Consider the following 17,740-nt stretch of genomic DNA (forward strand, 5'->3'; position numbering starts at 1 on the left):
AGCGGCTTTGGGATGGTGCATCCCAAAGGAAATGGGATCTGCGGCCCATCTCCTTTGAGGCAAAAGTCTCAGCTCTTCTTCAGCAATCCCAATCTGACAGGAGGAAATCTTTTTTAATATGTTATATGCCATGGATCAGTTAAAAAAAAAAAAAAAAAAAAAAAAAAGCAGCTTCATGTTTCAAGGATTCCCAGGAAATCTGCGTCGGAGCTAAGCTTTTCAAATTTCCTATCAGAGAGCAGCGGTGATAAATTACTTCAAGTCACATTAACAAGGTGCTGGAAGGACAGGGAAATCCCTGGGTGCGCGTTACTGCCTGGTCAGAGCGTTGGTGGCTGCAAGCCCTTTCCTGGCAGACGCCCATCGCAGTGAAGTTATTCTTCATGAAACTGCTCTGTATTCCCGCAGCGGCCTTTCCGCAGGGTGGTCTCTCCCTGACGAGCAGCCCTGTTTTAGGCACCTCGCCTGGCTGAGAGGCAACGCGCTGGTGCAAGCCCCTCCAGGCTCTTCTTGCAGCCAGACTGCCCCTTCCAGGTCTCTGAAGCACATCTCCCAGTCCCGAGTTGCCCGTTGGTCTCCTCGGCTGCCAGAGTTGCGGATGCAGCTGGGCCCACGAGGCTTGGGCGCGAAACCTGGCGCAGTCGCCTGCCCGGTCCTGCCCCTGCTCTCCCCTCCCCATCACCGCCAAGGGAAACCACAGGTCTTGGGGTTGGAGCGACACTACCATGCCACGGGTGGTTATTTTCTTCTTAGCTATCCAGGCTTGTTGTAATGAAAATAACTGAATAAATCATTGGAAATCATTTAATTAAACCCACCGTGAGGAGATGGGGTGAGGAACAAATATTCACATCCTGGAGACAATTTTGTTCCCAAGGGTCGTATTAACTGATTTGCACAGGCTCTCGTTTGAAACGCTCGTATTCCCTCCTTTTTTAATCAAGCTCACGCTCTCTGCCCGTTTCTCTCTCTCTCTTTCTCTCTCCCTCTCTCTCCTTCCATCTATCGAAGCCACAGGGACTTTCGGCTCGTCAGCTTTGACAGAGAATTCACCGAGTCTTGAAGCTGATTCAGATCTCAGCCAGCAAAACAAATTAGAGACACTTAGATTTTCGAACTTGCTGCTGCTTTTGGGCAGGGAGAGACAAGGCTTTTTGGCATTTAATTTTTAATATATTTATGTAACGCACCAAACGTGTTTTTCCTGATTTAGCTTAACTAGTGGAAATTTTTCCCCAGCCGTATGAGAGCTGCTCTCTGTTCATAGGATGCCTGATAAAGCGCAGACTCGTTAATGTGTCGGTGATCCGTAGATCTGACAAGAACTGAGTGTGTACATGTCATCTTTTTATTTTTTCCCCTTTCTTTACCCCCTTTTAAAAAAAACATTGCAGCAGGTTTCTGATTAGTGATTCGCAGTAAGCCAAAAACTAAGGTTTGGCAGCGTAACAGGAGAAGGGGAAAGAAGAGGGGATGTGATCCGTAGGACCCCAAGGAGAGCAGGTATAAACAGGGGAGGCAGGGAGGGGTAGAGGGACCGGCTCTCCAGGCCCTGCGATGGCCCTGTCCCCCCCAGCTCCCGCTGCTCCCCCTTGTTCTCTCCTTGCCCTAGGTGTGGCCAATTTGTTGCTGTTTAGCTAAAGGGCTTTGAGGATGTCCTGATGGGGGGGGGGGGGGGAAGCCTAATTGGTATGGCGATGAGTTACCAGCTGATAGCTCCGAGACCCTCCGCAGTCCCCGCCACATCAAAACTTTTTAACTTATAAGCGGCTAATCAGTCGCGATGGGACTTGCTCCTCTAGCTGTTACCCCCAGCAAGAATTCAGGGGCAGATGCTGCCAAGAGCTGATGATCTGTGCCTCACAGGACCCGGGAAGATCAGTGCCTGCCGCGGTCAGGTCCTTACTGGACTAAGCCAGGTGTCAGTCATGTCCGAATGGGATGTCTGGGAAGGAAGGGGATCGCAGGGGTTGGTGAGTGGCCTCGGGAGGTGGGTCGGGTGGTTGTACAGGTTTGACTAGGTGGCTCTCTCTGTCCCATGCTACCTCTCTGAAGGCCTTGCTGGCGTCAGTCTTCCAGCGTCCTTCAGGAGTGTCAGCCACGTGGCAGACCTCTGTGGTGTCCTCTGAGGGGTTTCCTTTGTTTTTCCTTTTTTCTCCCCGAAGATGCTAGTCCTCTTCTCTTTAGGCTGATAAGGGCACCTATGTAAAAGTACCTACCTAACTATACGTTCTGCTGGAACCAGTCCTTTTGCCATTAGCACCGATGAGGGTTTCCCAACGCAGACTTGATGAGAAATGATTGCGTTTTGCACTCCTTCCTTTTCCTGAGGACACGGAGGAGGGAGAGGTGATGAGTGCAATCTACAGGACAGCAGTTGCTATTCAGAGCCCAGATGATATCCGACTTTGTTGCAGAGGTAGTCTCCTGCCTTTTTCAAGACATCTGTGTTCAGGACTGGCTTTACGTGAATTTCTGATTGGGGGACTGGAGTGGTAAGTGCCCCCAGTGCCTCTCAAGTTTATGGAGAGGTCGTGCCATGTCATCTCTCCCTGCCATCAGCTGCCATTCAGGCCTGCGGGGCACCAAGCAGAAGACTTCATTAGCATCGTTAGTTTGAGTGGTGTTTTGTCATCTCACGCTACAAGGAGCTTGAAAGCCCAGGCGTCATTAGCGTGACTCCGTCTGATCTGGAGGAGCTGAACGGATTGAAGGAGCAAGTCTGGAACGCCGCACTTCGCCTCGCGTTAGGCACTGGTAATTTTCTACAGCGATGAGAAGTCTTTAAGTGTCATCGTTTCCGGTACAGTCCTCTGCCTGTTGCAGAGCAGCTAATTTGAGAAATCTTGCCTACCTGTGGAGATGGGGAAATGTCACAAGCAATGTCACTTTTTTTTTTGCTTATGCCAGGCTCAAGTGCTTGCTCTTCAGGTTGGTTTGCACTGAACTTGTGTGTTAGCTCCCGGCCTATAACAAGGACACATAACAAGAAACACCTTTTACCTCAAGGCACTTTGCAGCCCTTGCAGCGAGGACAGGCAAAGGGAGGCTCGTTCCCCCGCGCGGATGTCTGCAGCGGCGCCAGGAGCGAGCCGGGCGGAATGAGGGAACGGAGGGACCTTTCCCCATCCGGGCCACGGGCTGTTGCTTGCCACCAGGTCACGTTATCCTTTTCATAAAGGTATCGAGCTCCAGCTTGCAAGCAGGTGGTTGCGTTGCTCTCTTTGCTCTGCTGGGAAAGGTACTCCGTCACTTCAGCTCCTCTGATCATTAGAAATCCTCTTTTACTTTTCAGCCTGTTTATTCCTGGCTGGTTTATATCTATTTATTTTTGTGCCAACGCTGTCATTTTAGCTTCAAAAGCTGTTTCTACCCTTTGCTATGGACCTCCTCCACCTGCTGTATTTTTATAGACCAATCATATCCTCTTTTAAAATCTCCCGAATCCTAAAAACTCCTGAGTCCTAGTCCAGAGCCTTAACAACAGGATCATCTAATCCAAATCCGAGCAGAACATTTGATTGTTTTCTACAGCATTTTGCAGATGAGCGTTTTCTGTTTTTCAGAGGTCCTTTGTACATAAATAGAGATGATTAAAATCGCCTTGACACCCATCTTGCAATGAGGGAGAGATCTGAGGATCCCAGGCATCTTCTGATACATTAAACTTCAGAAACACCAAACTGTGTGAGGAGACGATTAGTATTATTATTTTACTGTCGGGGGGTGTCAGTTGTGAGCTGGAACAAGCCCAGAGCGGGGTGGAAGTACCCCAGCACATAGAAGTGTTTAGCCTTGGTGCTGTGTAAAAAGCAAGGTCAAATCCACTGCGCTGTCAGAGGAGGCGGCAGTCAATTAGTCTCAATATGCCAGCAGGGGAGGGACAAATTTGAGAGCAGTGAGGGCTGTTGAAATTGAAGTTAATCTGTCGCTAATCTCTGGTTGTGAAATCTGGAAGAAAAAGAATTAGGCAGTGTTTGTGACTGATCACTCACTCAGAGATGCAATTGCTGCAGAGGGTCTTTTGTTTGGCAGGCACAGCAAGAGCTTTTGTGCAGACCTGGGGGATACGACCAGGTAAAATCCATCCTGTTGCACCTGTACAGTCCCTGCGTGGGCCAATTTAAGTTGTGCTTCAAGGACTCTGTGTCCATGAAGTCAACGGTAAATCTCCTGATTTGGGACTGTCCTTTCCAGAAATCAGTCCTGCGCTACAGTGTCACTGTGATGCTACGAGCTTGGTGGTAGTTAAGCCACAACAAGCTGTCAAGACAATACACGTCTGACACATCCGTCGCTGCCTCAATCTCCCTGTTTGCCAGACGAGGCTAATGAGCCCTCAGTGCCTCTCGTGTTGGTGGTGAGCCTTGAAGAGTTAGTGCTTGCAAAACACTCGGAGATCCTTGCCGTGACAAGTGCTTTTAGCAGAGTGATATTAATGTTGTAGAAGGGGCTGGACTGACAACTCTGAGGAATGATCTTTGTTGTGTTATCTGCAGAGTAAACAAGACCTCCTCTAGGGACTCAGCTGGCTCTACCTATGCAGCTGCATCAAGATGTCTCTCTGCCAGCCTGGGAGCAGAGGGAAATGCATGCAGCTGTCCTCTGCAGAACGGCACAGAAAGCAGTAGACTTGAAGTGTAACCTGTCTTGTTTGTACTTCCCCATTGCCCGCTTGTTCCTGTGCCTAGAGATGAGGAGACTGGATTTAGGACTCAGGACTCGGGCAAAAGCTTTTTGAGGCTCTTCAGTTACTTGGGCTGGATTGGAACCTATAGCCAGGAAAAGAAAGGACTTTGCCCTTTTCTCAGCTTCCAGAGCAATTCAGTTGCCTGTCAAGGCAGCCGCGTGGCTGCCGTTTCAGGCTGTGCTCAGCTCAGACTTACAAGCTGGGAAGTGAATCTGAGGTCCTTAAGCCATCAGTCATGCCAGAGGAAAAGCACTGCCAAGAAGAGCTCCTGAGTACCTGGGGTAAATCCTTGGGTGATGTAAATCAGCGTGGTTTCCATTCATTTCCGTGGCAATGCACTAGCCTGGCCCTTAGCTCTGCATCGCCTTCCACCCACCTCTTTGAACATAAGATTACTGTTTGAAGGAAGAGAAATTGATTTGTTCCTACCTCCCTGACAACCGTGGCACAGCAAAAAGATAACCTGCCTTAGACTGACAGTGTCTGAGGCTGTTTGTATCAGTATGAGGGAACTGTGGAACAGGTTTGCTCTGGTACCATGGCTATAGAGGAGTCCTGAAGACACTGTAGGATTTTGGGGCCACCAGCTGCCTCCAAGAGCTGTAGTGGCTAGCTTCAGTGATGTCAAAGGACCTGCTCTGTAGCTGGCCCTTCAGCATGCATAGGACAAAAGAGAGCAGGAGCCTAATTCTCATGCTCTGAACTTACTGCTAGAGGTGCTAATCTCCCTGTCCAGCGCTCTGAGGGAGTTTAGGCTCTGGAAGTTAAAAATAGATTTTGTGAATATTCCTTCTCCTTGCTGAAGTCAGCATCCGGTTATGTTGCATCACAGCTGAGTCATGGTGTTCTCCTGAGCACTAGGGGGGAACTGTCCTGTTGCACTGGTGGTGTGACTTTGGTTTACTGCAGTGATACAGATGCTTGGATGGGGTGAATTAGCCTTTCCATGGAGCTGTTGGGCGTGATGGGCTTCAGTCAAGTGGTTTTGAGGTAGTTAATCATAGTAGTTGGCATCCATTATACCAGATAGAGATGAGTCACAGTGCAGAACATGGCTTTATTTCATGCCTGCTGTTAAGGTGAAGCTGCTTGGTCAAGGTTAGAAGACATTTGCCCCAGATCGATGCCACTGGCCTCTGGCTCTTAGCAATGGAAGCTGTGATACTCCTTTTGAAGTGGCTTTTTCCTACGAGGATTGATAGTGGTCTATGCTAGCATGTAATTAATGAGACTTCCAGGAGGAGACCGAGAGGTTACGCTTGCCTTCAGGCAGGTGAAATCCTTTGCTAAAAGTCACAGAGACGACGTAAGGCGGAGTTGGGGGCAGCCACCCCATCTCCCTGTTTCTGGGCTCTCACCACGGAATCACTGGGCTTCAGCACTTCGTGAAGTTCTTCCAAACTGTGTCAGTATTGCAGAGTATCTGTGCGCGGCATCACAGCGAAAGAGCTCAGCATGATGAGCCCTGGCTGTTGCGCTCATCAGAGGATGGTGTAGCCGAGTTAGACCAGGGCTATGGCGTTGCCTTTCCCAGCAGCATCCTGCCAAATGCTCCTATGTCATGTCTTCTTTAGGATTTTACCTTAAGAGAAGTGAGGAGGTGAAGGGGTCAGCAGAAATGCATCACTTTTGGGAGCGAAGACCAAGTCTTCATCTTACAGCTGTTACCTAGCTGTTGTGCCTTGGCGTGATGGACAGGAAAGGCTCCTGACAGCATGGCAGGGGGATGGAAAGAAGGTGCCGGCCCTGGCCATGTGGGACTGCCAGGTGGGACAGACCCGTCTCGGGGACATGCTGGCGACAGGGCCGCACGCTGCTTTGCCCCCGGGAAGCCGCCGCCAGCGCAGCGCTCTCCTGCCGTGGGGCTTGGCCACAGCAGCGGAGCGGACACCTGGGACGGCGGGGACGAGTTTGGGGGTGTCGCACAGTTGGGGGAGTGCCAGGGCTGCACGGCAGGGGATCGATCTGCCCGTTGTACTGTAGTTGGGGTGCATCGTAAAGGTAATGGAGCATTCCTAAATACCTTTTACAGGGCTGCCTTGATGGTTGTCAGTCACCAGAGCCATATGGCAGGTGCGTACAGTAATTTGTCCTGTAAATTTCATTATTGTACTGTTTATCTCTCCAGATTGGCCACTGGCATGTTTCTGAAGGGCTCAGCATGGACAACAGAATCTTCTCCTCCAACATATCAGACAGTCTGTTCAATACCACCCTCATTGTCACAACCATCCTGGTAAGTGAGGGGGTCACCTACAGTTCCCATTAGCTCTTTGCCAGCCCAGTGTTTACGGGGTGTTAATCAGCTAGAATATTATTCCCTTCTCCTACCCCCTTCTGCCCCCAGCATGCAGCATTGCACACTGATTGTATAAAGAACAGACGATCAAATCTCTAATTACAGCACTGAGGACAATTCATGACAGTGTAATTAAACTCAAGTTGATGTTTCATATGGAAATGATATTTGATGAGTTCAGAAGCAGCTGGGGAGAGGGCTGGGATGGGGATAAGTTGCCATTCTACATTCATCTGTGAATGATGTTCTTGTTCTGCGTACAGCTGGTAAGTTGGAAGGGACAGTTGTCCTTCTACCCATAAAATTACTAAAATTGCCTAAGATGGGTGTAACCTGAGACTCCACATCTACAGGCGCTACTGTCCTCAGGTGAAAAAATTCCCCTTTCACAGGCTTCCTATCCAGCACTCTGCTAGCTATCCCTTGATTTTTTTTCCAGTGCCTCTCCTCCTTCTTAAAGACACTGAAAATCCTGAAGCACTCTGGGTGCTTTTGTTCCCACTAAGTTTCTTTGAAAAAGAGGCCAAACTAGAGAAGCAGTGGTCATATGCCTTTTTTCCTGCCCATGTCAAAGGAAGATGGGACCTCTATGTCCTGCCATAACTCAGAGCAGTCACCAGGCTGCTCTAGCGTCTACTAGTTGGAAACAACCACCAAAGCATGATCCCTTAGCTCTGACTCATACCCTAAAGTGGGATAAATCTGCTGCATCTTCTGTGTATTCCTGACACAGCAAGGGCCAGCAACTACCAGTGTAGAAATGGCTCTGCTGGATTTACACTCCCTTGGGTTCCCAAGAGGAGGCTCACATCAGCTTTCAGGGTCTTTTACACCCTGGTCGAAAGGGACGTACCCAGACTGGAGGTTGGCCTGGATGCGCGTTATCAGAGGCTCTGCCGTCCCAGCGCCCCAGGGAGCCCACCCCCCTCTGTCCTTGTGGCTCAGTGCCGTGCTGGTGGGACTCCTCGGCTAAGATGGGAATGACAGCTGCCCAGTTTCGATGCAGGAAAACCCTTACTTAATGCTGAAGTGGAACCATCAGGAGCTGGAAGGCAATGACCGCTACGAGGGCTTCTGCGTGGACATGCTGAAGGAGCTGGCAGAGATCCTGCGTTTCAACTATAAGATCCACCTTGTTGGTGATGGAGTGTATGGAGTCCCCGAGGCGAACGGCACATGGACAGGGATGGTCGGGGAGCTGATTGCTCGGGTAAGTGAATTAGCCGTTCCTTTTAGCTGCGCTGTAGTGGGACTTGGCAGTGAACAGCCCTGATGCTTTATTAAGTGCTCCAAGATGATAAGGTCAAATTCGTGTTTTAGTCCATTCATGAGACTCTGACAGGAGGATCTCGATTTAATGGGGTCTCCTAATTGCAAATGCATTTGTGTCAATGTGACAGTGTTTGAAGTAGACCTGTTAGGACCCCTGTTGGGGGGCTCTGTTAGAGGATGTTCGCTTCTGCTGGAAGATAGGCCTGGAATTTGAGATCCCTGGGTAAGAGCTGGTTACAGAACGTTTTTTTTTTTTTTTTTCCAGTGGAAAAATCAATGAAAACTTGAAATAGGCAAATATGCAAACTCTGAGTGTTGGTGGAAACTGAAGAAATCGTACAGAAACAGACGTGGGGTGGGGTGGGGGGAGTAAACATCACATTTCTACCCAGAAAAATTTGGGCTGGTTTGTTTCAGCTCCTTGACTTTCAGTATCATTTTTGGCGGGGAACGTTCTTGTTCGCTTGAAATACGTAGATTGAGTTCTTTTCACAGCTCGGATCCGAGGTGTTGCGGCACAGCAGCTAGACTGAAAGCACGATGCTTTTTCTGGGTTCGACAACAATCGTGCGCTCGTGTGTCCTCGCTCAGGCTGTACCCCCTTCTCTGTTCTTTGTTTGCCTCAGCAGCTAAAGGTAGTCCTTCCCCGGGGACCCTGAGGCTGAAATGAGTTTCAGAGTTGCTGAAATGCTCTGAGATTCTTAGTAAAATAGGCTTAGGCAAAGCCAACGTTTAAGATTGATATTACTTAAACCGATGCCTCCTTGCTCACCGATTTCTGTACTACCTTGTTATTACTGAAGCACCTGTGAGAACCCAGTGACAGTTTCTCCGCTGGTGGCAAATCTGCACCGAGGTTTATTTGTGATAACATGCAGTGCTCCGTCAGAGGAACACCTGAGCTCCTCGCACTGGCAACGGGTCCTCCTGCGGAGCAGAGAGACTAGGCCTGGATCCGTCCTCTCTGGCATCAGGCAACGCACCGGGGCTCCTAGCGCAGTTGCTGGCCACGAGCATCTCTAGAAGCAGTGTCAGCCCACCAGCATCTGGCTATCGAGGGAGAGACCTGGCTGGCTGCAGAGCTTCAGCCAAGTGTCTAAATTTGGGTGGGACAAATCTGGATCTGAATGAGTGTTTTAAGGCCACACAGGACAGGGAAGAGCACTGACTCAAAGTCCCTCTTTAACCAGCGCCCTGTCTTCCAGATCATCCTTTCCCCAGTGGAGCGATAGCGTTTTGCGCCCGCTGAAATTCCACCTCCGTCTGGCTCTTCTAAGGAATTTTCTGTACGGTTGTTTGCAAATGCTCTGGGCTGTTGGCATAGTTTTTATACATCTATATTTTTATATATGTATATACGTATACAAATACATATAAAACAGTTCTGCAACGTCTCTCTGGGGAGGCAAGAAGGAAGGCGCACAAAGCAGCGTGTGATCTCTGCAAACAAAGGGAAGGAAGAGCCATCAGATTTTTGACCTATAACCTTGGCAGTGCCTCTCTATTAAATGGGAGCTTCTGGAGGGGTTTTATTGGTAGAGATAAGTGTTTTCCCTTCATCTTTGCATAGACACAATTTGTTTCTTCTTCAGCTGTAGCCTTATTTAGGAGGATTTTTGCTTCTGCTTCAGCAGGACAGCTGGCAAACCCTGTGTGAAGCTGAATCAAAAACTGGAGAAGAGAAAAAGCTTTCTCTGCTTTGTTCCTTCTAGACCCTTTAGAGTTCTTATAATGCTTCCGGTGAGTTTTTGATCGTTCCCAGGGACTGACGCTTTGGCTCAGTTCAGCCAGGGCAGATCTGGCCTTGTGCATGCTGTGGTGTTTATTTGGGGTTGTTTGGGATTTTGCTTTCTGAGGTTGTTTCACTGCCCTAGGGGTTCCCCTCCTGTGACAGAAGGGAATTTTTCCTTGTTCCAGCCCCTTATTCATCCGTGAAACCACCTTAAGGACCACTTGAAACAGAAGGGCCGGAAGATGGTATGTTGGGCTCATGCGTGCTTTCTCGCTGGATTTGTTCCCTGAGTTGTTCTGCCTCCAACTTACCCCTGTGTAGCCTTTGGCACGGCAGGACACTGGTCAGGGCACAAACCTACCATCGGGGTCAAAGCATCCTCCTACCACGAGTGAGAGCTCTGCGCCTCGCTCTTCGTGCCTTGCTGCATTCGTGTAAGAAAGTGGTTCTTGCCTGCCTCTGGCCGGCTGATGAGAAACATGAGGTTTGATTAGCGTGCCTGGCCAGTAGCTCAGTAAACGCCCCAGGTCCGTGTAGTACCTTTCCACTATTTTTTTTGCCTTTGTAATCCTCCTGTGGCACTGAATGTCCTCAGAGCAACTATAGGCTATATGGGAAAAGCATTTCATTTTATTGCTTCTAAATTAACCAGCCATTGATTTATTCTTATGTGCTGAAAATTCTATTACAGCTAATTGTGCACTGTAATATGATTGAGAAGGAAGCTATATAAACATAAATTTGTTGTTGACCCAAATTTACAAGTACATATCTTATCGACCTGCTCGCAAAAGTAATTAAGTGCTAAGGAACATGGGGACCGGGATGGCTTGGGGGATTAGTGAAAGGGCTGTAGATACTCCCACGACTAGGTCGGCAGTTTGACTCAGGTTTGGCTTGGCAAAAATCACTTGGAAGGACTGGAGCCCCTTCCTTAGTGAAAGATGTCACAGACTCGTAAAGTACCAAACTAATTGGTCCCATTGTGAATCTGGGGGCAGGAAGGCTGAACTCCTTTCTTCCTCCTTGAGTGAGCAGGGGCATAAAACCACTTTTCAGATGGCATATAGTTCCCCTTAGCCTTGCCAGGTCCTGAGATAAAGACTTCAATCTCCAGCCATTAGGGTGACACTTTACATGTGTCCTATGCGTAAGGAGGAACAATAAATCTTTCGGTCTCCTATTGTTTGGTGTCATAGCCTTCGGGGACAATAGGGAAGGGCTGAAAGAATTATGTCTTGCTTCTTCCCGGTACGGTATAGTCTCTGGCTTTGAGTCCCTAATGGTTATGTTGTCTTCTCTTTCTTTTCTTTTCTTTCCATTGCGTCCTCAAGCTGGAATGAATTCGCTAGTCCGATACAGCCAATGAATGTATTTTCAAGGCAATGTGACAGCTTTCTCTTTGTTGTGCTACAGCTGTATTTGCTGTCTTGGTAGTAGCTTGTACGCAGTGCCTGTACGTCAAGTCGCAGTGAGCCTTCGGTGATTAACTCCCTTGCTGTCCTGGCTGGGAGGAGACGGGCTTGTGCCCGAGAGACCCTTCAGCAGCAATTCCTGAATTTGCCCATCTCAGAGCTGTTCGTGGAGAATAGAGCTGAGCTAAGCTAAGCTAATAGGGGGTGGGTTGGTACGGTTTTGCCAGGAAACTTTGTTGGCAGCCATCTGAAGCTGCAGTATTTCTATAAAACCTCCTAGAAACTTCTCCGCTCTGCTGCAGTCAGGGATCAGGCTCCCGTGCTGTTAGGTGCCAGTCCCTTGCCCAGAGCACCTTGCTCTCGCGCCCGAGGCTGGTGCTGCTGCAGAAGAGGTGGTTGGTCTCGTGCCACCAAGAGCTGTCTCGGGCCTCGGGAGCAGCAACATCAAGAACTGAAAGGATCGGGGGTGAGGTTTCAGCGTCATTGCTGGTGGCCAGGTGAAGGTGAGGTGTTTTGCAAACAAAGAGAGACCCTCTGCCTTCACCTGCTCCGAAGACAGGGAATGGCAGGCAGGGGAATGGAGTGGAAAGGAGTGGAAAGGAGGGAGAAGTTATTTCAAAATTGGCAGAGTCCTGCTCTCCGCTTGGTAGTGGGTGTTGGTGTTCAGCAAGAAAAGCTGTGTGTGGGTGAAGGGAGCGAGGGGGAGCCTGCTATCGCGCTGGCAGAGCTGACACGGGCGGCTTGAGGAGGACGGGGAGGGGGGCGAGCGGGGGAAGTGAGGCAGCGTAGGCTGTTGAGCAAACACAGCGCGGCGGTGGGCAGCGAGGTTTTGCATCACGCCACTGACTGCCAGCATCGTGCGTAAGGTGGTGCGTGTGTTGCGAGCTAGCTAGGGCTCCCTCCTGGTCCCTGGTGTGCCGTAGGGTCCCCATCCTGGCTGGCCACCTGAAGTGACTTTTGCCAAGGGCACAGCGGGCACCAGGCACTGACTTTTTCCTCATGTTCCTAGAGGCGGTAGCCCTCCGCCCAGGTGGTGGCAGGCTCGGGGCTGAAATCTGCGCTGATTGCTGACTGTCCCATCCCCATCTGTGGCTTAAATGGAGGGCTGCGGCCTCCAGGGCTTTCACTCCGTCACTTTTCATATAGCTGAATTCACACACATCCTTTAAAAAAAAAAAAAAAAAAGTTACAAGTGACCCTAATTTTGCCCCAGTTTTAAATGCAAGAATATGCATCCAAGTGCCCAACCAGGCTCCTGTTCACTCTAGCGGGAGGGACTGCAGGACCCAAAATAGCTCCTGTCAAATCAAATAGGCAGCTGGAGCAGAAGCAATCAGTACATTGATCCGGCGGCGGCGGAGCCGTTCCCATAATGCCAGCGGACAGATATGCAGATACAGATAGGCCACTCTGTCACTCACTGGGACGTGCCTGAGCCGCTGCCCAGGTGAGCAGGCAGCGAGCTGAACCGCTCTGTGTTTCTGAAAAGCAAACCAACCCTGAACTTTGGGCAGGCTTGTTAGCCCACAGAGACCAGAGCTGCGCTGCGGGCGGGCGAGAATGAGAGCAGCAGGAAATGAGCCTTACCTAAATGTGCTGGGCTTGGAAAGGAGCCTGGTGCAGAGCAGGTGAAGCAGCAAAGCTTTCTCCCCAGGGCAGTGGGAGGCTCAAGTCTTCCCCTTCCAGCCGAAGACTGTAACCTGCTGTCGTGCTAGAACTGTTTTGGGTCAGGGGGGCACGTGCCGGCTATTGGCGAAGCAAAGCAGCAAGGCTGAGGTGCAGGAGCCAGGCTGAAGCTTATCCATGCAAGGGCCAGTCTGTTGCCCCGCTTGAAGGTTGGTGGAGGAAGAGTGGCCGGGACGGGGAGGAATAAAGATACCAGAGCACGTGCTTTGTGGGGTCTTGGTCCTTGCGGTTTCTTCTGAAGCAGCCCATCGCACGTGAGCGTGTTTCTGAGTGCTGCGACTTCATGCTCTAGTTCTGTCCACCCTCGTGCTAGCTCTTTGGTGCACCAGACTGATGCCTTTCCATCTGGGTTGCGATCCAATCTGACCCTGCTGCGGTCTGAAAACGGTTGCTGCGTGGTGAGCTGGTGCTCATTTCACAGAATCCCCCAGAATAGCTGAGGTTGGTGGGCACCTCTGGGGACCATCTAGACTGACCCTCCGTGCTCAGAGCAGGGTTATCCATAGCAGTTTGCTCGATACCATGTCCAGTCAGGTTTCCAGTGGAGCAAACATCTGCAACGGAAATGCCCGTGCTAACTGGTCTGCGGGGGGGGCATTAGTTTCAAGTTAAGTGAGTCCTGAAGGTTGAACTCTGGCTTCAGCTTTTTAGAAGCCGCCTGTAAGTCAGGGCCAAGCACTGTAACTAGTGTGAAAAATAGTTTTTCCTGATGTGGACCATACTGTCAGTGCTCTGGGGACAGTACCAGTGAGAAGCGGAGTCTCATATTCTCCCGAGGGATTTAGGGTCTGAGATCTTGCTAAAAGTCAGGGAATCGTGCTGCTGAGAGCGTTGGCAGAGGTGACGTTCAGGCTCTTTTCCCTGTGCTTCGCTCGCAGCTACAGGCAGCCTTAAGCCATTGGGACTTTCTCATTGTGTTTTGTTTCAGTAGCGTAATAAGAGGCTTGTGCATAACTGCAGGGCCAGAGCAGGGATGGTCTCCCGGACGGTACCGAGTGCCGCGGGAATCTTTCCGCGGGATCCTCTTGCGCCAGGCGGAGGGCTGACGTCACGCTCCATTCATCACCGTTAGCGTCAAGATGAGCCTCGTCAGCATCCGCAGCGAGGAGGCGGCCGCCTCCTCTGGGCAGGCAGTCCCTGCGATTTACTTCTTACGGCTGCTTAATTGTTCTGCTGCCTCAGGAGCCTGGCTCAGCCCCCGTGCTTAGCGTCCTTCCCGGCACAGCGCGAGCCTCTCCGCTCGTGCGGGCAGGACCCGCAGTTAATGCCGGGTGCAGTCACGGCAGGTCGTGCTTTTGTCCCCAACACCAGCCCGCCTGGGCTTGCTCGGCTCTAGTGAGACTTCTGCCCTTGCTTAAGCAGTGTTTTATTAAAGAGCCATCTGTCTCCACTCCCCTAATGCTCTGGGTCTTTTTCTAAGCCTGTTTTGTGCTGATGTTTACGGCTGCAGCAGAGCACGCACTGGAAGGATGAGAATCATGCAGTGCTTCCCCCCCTCCCTCCCTTCTTGGCCTTCCGTTCCCCCTCTTTCCCCAGCACCGGGGTGTGAACAGAGTGCGGAAGCATCAGGTAAAATCCATTTCTCGCCCAAAATGCATTGTGTAGTCTATAAAATGCTAGCTTCTGCCTGTGCTCAGGTGGGGAGGGGTGGAAGTGCTAAGGCTTGCCAAGCTCCCTCTGTAACTAAGGTATGCCGACCTCAGTGAGTCGCAAGAAGCTTTGTGAACATCAGGAAGTGAAGTTGAAAGCGTGAAATGGATGATATTCAGGCAGAGAAAACACTGCATGTGATTCCCAGCTCACAGTTTATTGCTGTCAGAAATCAGCTCTTAACTTGCGTGACTTCTGAGCCTTGAGAGAAAGTCAGTCTTTGGCATAGCGCAGTCAAATGAAGCTGTGAGGACCGCAGGTCTCTGCCGCAGGAAGCGTCTGGCAAAGGAGAAGGCGGATTTGCATTGAATTGCGCATAGGTTGGAGCAACCTGGAAGCTACTGTAAGTTCTGATGCTGGCAAAAGTCCTGAAAGGACCAAAGTTGAGCAGGCAGGGAGTAAATGGAAGGACTTTAATGCCCTGATCACCTTCCTGCCTCTCTGCCAGGGCTGCAGGGTGAATCAGAGCAGGTAGCAGACAGATCATGCGAAAGCTCCTGCAGGTGGAGAGACTTGCAAGACTGGAGACCGCAGTCTGTCATTTCATCATCTCGGGGCGTGCTGTTCCTGGGGCTCAGCGAGCTGCTCTTGGTGTCTTTTTGTGCTCCCAGATGTGCTGGTTAACTTTTTGCACTGACCCCGACTGGCCTCAGGAAAAGATGCTCCATGTCCAAGGCCCGAAGGTCTCAAGGGTGGAAAGACAAGACCCTCCGGAGAAAGGAGCTGGAGCACAAAACGCTGTGCTCAGGAAAGGGGAGCTCTGCTGTGCTGACAAAGGGAGGGCGATGGATTTGCATTATATTTTGCGTAGGTAAGAGCAGCTTTCAAGATGCTGCTGCCTACATGATCTGGAAAGGTCCCAAAGGAGGAATAACTGAGCGCGCAAAGTTCCCTGATGGCATCCACTTCTCGCCCCTGAGAGGGGCCAGGCGAGGGACGGAGCCGAGCCGGCAGGCGGCTGTAACCCTCCTGAGCTGGGTAAATGTGGGGGCCGCGCTACTCCTTTGCACAGAGCCTTTATGCTGGCCCCCCCCACAGCAGGGGGAATGAAAATGGCCTTAGAGCTTAGAGAAACATCTTTGATGTGGCATATTTGACGTGCATTGAGTCTATGATTTTGCTGGTAGAATTGTATTCAGTCTGGAGAACTGGGAGAAGAAAGCTGTTGTCAGAATAAGCTGTATCTTCATGAGGGGCTTTGCTGGTAGAGCTCTCCCCAGGACAATAGTACCTGCAAACCCTTTTAAGTACAGACAAGAGAGGTTTAGGAAGCTTTAGGGTTTCCCAGCAGATAAAATTCCGTATGTGCCCTGTTCCACAGATGAATTGATCCCATCTTTGTAATCTGCTGGTGTTTACATAGGGCTTAAATACTCGCACACCATGCTATGATTATTGGTGCCTTTTAAAAACCCTGTGGGTAAATGTCTGGCTAGGCAGAAATTCTCCCTAGCTCATAATTCATTCCAGCCTGAACCTCCAGGGATCTGTAATAGCTGCTTGCAAACAATTGCAAAATCTGTCACTGGCCTTGTTCAATAAAGCAGCCCTGCATGGACTGTTAAAGATCGCCTCCCCCTTGACCCCTGCACCTTATCTATTTATAGGGAGTTTTGCTGATCTAGCCTTTCTTTTCCCTTTCCTTCTTCCTGAAAGCTCCAGCAATGCTGCACTTTGTTCTACTCTCGAAGCTCCTACCTTTTATTGGTCCTTTCTCCCTGCTTGCCTTTAAATGGGCAGCTGTGTTGGGAGGGGAAGGAAAAGAAACATCTGGAGAACCTCTGCCAGGAGGTGATTAATCCTTCTTTCCTTGAGGAAAATGATGCAAGAGCAGCAGATTCAGAGAGCGTGGTAAGAGTGGCATGCCCGCAAATTTGCCTTGCGAGGTGCATTTACAACTAGGGCATGGATCCTGGGAGATAAGCTGCATATTTTATTGGGTCTTCGGGCCTTGATGGTCCCTTGGCTTCTGCACAGACCTTATGAAGTTCAGGGACGGAAAAGTGCAAATTGTGCTCCCCCTGCTCTCTTTATCCATATGCATAATCACCCTCCTGCATAGTAGGCAAACAAATATATAAGAGAATGGAGGAGGCTTCATTTTCTACAGAAAGCAATTACAGACATTAAAAGAGCTATAGTAATAAAAATAATATTTAACATTCAAATCCTTTATCTATATTACAAGGGTATTAACATTGGAAGAAATTCTTTTTATTTTTTTCTTCTTTAATCTCATTTGCTTTGCAAGTCAATCTGGAATTTTTTTTGCCAGTCCCCTGAGTTTTTTGGTGACTAATCTGCAGTTTTAAAAGTCTGGGATTGGCAAGCTTTTAAGCTTCATAATTCAGGGTACGTGGGTAATGGCTCTGCTTTGTTCTGATTTCCTACCTATGGTGCTCACAGGTAACAGCCTTGTCTGGAAGGGGACAGCTCTTTTTAGCGGGGGCTTTGGGCAAGGGGAGCGTCTTTAGACCAGTACAGTAATTCTTGCCTTGATGGCCCCTGTTTCGCCAGATTTTAAAGCATTCGACAAACGAGAGTTATCGTTCAGAGCCCGCTGTGAGTAGTCATTGGGTTGTGAGCGCTTGAAGGCAGACGCTACCGTTGTGTTCTGTGTTAGTGCAGCTCCTAGCGCAATGGGCTTCTGACTGGGAGCTTTAGGTTTTTCCAGCCTATAAATATAGTAATAGTAACGCCCAGCGTCTTGTTGAGGAATGGGGAACGGGGCAGGATGGTCCAGAGCATAAGTTGGCTTAAACTTTGGAGCCTGCCCGCGCAGGGCCGATGCGAATGCCACCCAGGGGTGAGGGGGAGAGGGACCACGGTCTGCGCTAGTGGAAGGCAAGGCAGAACGCCCGCTGGTGTGCGCAGAGCTCGGGTTTTGCCCCGCAGCGCGTGCGCCCCATCCCAAATGGATGGGCTGCCTGTCGTCAGGAGCGGGGTGTCATGCAGTGCCTGGGGCCTTCCCCTGGGCCGGCGATCCTGATTTTCCC

At 50.2% G+C, this 17,740-nt stretch overlaps 1 protein-coding gene across 3 annotated transcripts in view; it reads left to right on the top strand.

The window, feature by feature from the left end:
- Positions 1–17,740, top strand: part of GRIK4 (glutamate ionotropic receptor kainate type subunit 4) — a 223,356-nt gene that overhangs the window by 185,011 nt on the left and 20,605 nt on the right. For all 3 annotated transcript variants that reach the window (XM_068916506.1, XM_068916508.1, XM_068916507.1), the window contains exons 11-12: positions 6,819–6,926; positions 7,996–8,199. In XM_068916506.1, coding sequence (XP_068772607.1) covers positions 6,819–6,926; positions 7,996–8,199 — 312 coding nt within the window. The remainder of the gene's footprint in view (positions 1–6,818; positions 6,927–7,995; positions 8,200–17,740) is intronic.

The sequence above is a fragment of the Struthio camelus genome, chromosome 22 (genome assembly GCF_040807025.1).
Source record: "Struthio camelus isolate bStrCam1 chromosome 22, bStrCam1.hap1, whole genome shotgun sequence".
Lineage (NCBI taxonomy): Eukaryota > Metazoa > Chordata > Aves > Struthioniformes > Struthionidae > Struthio > Struthio camelus.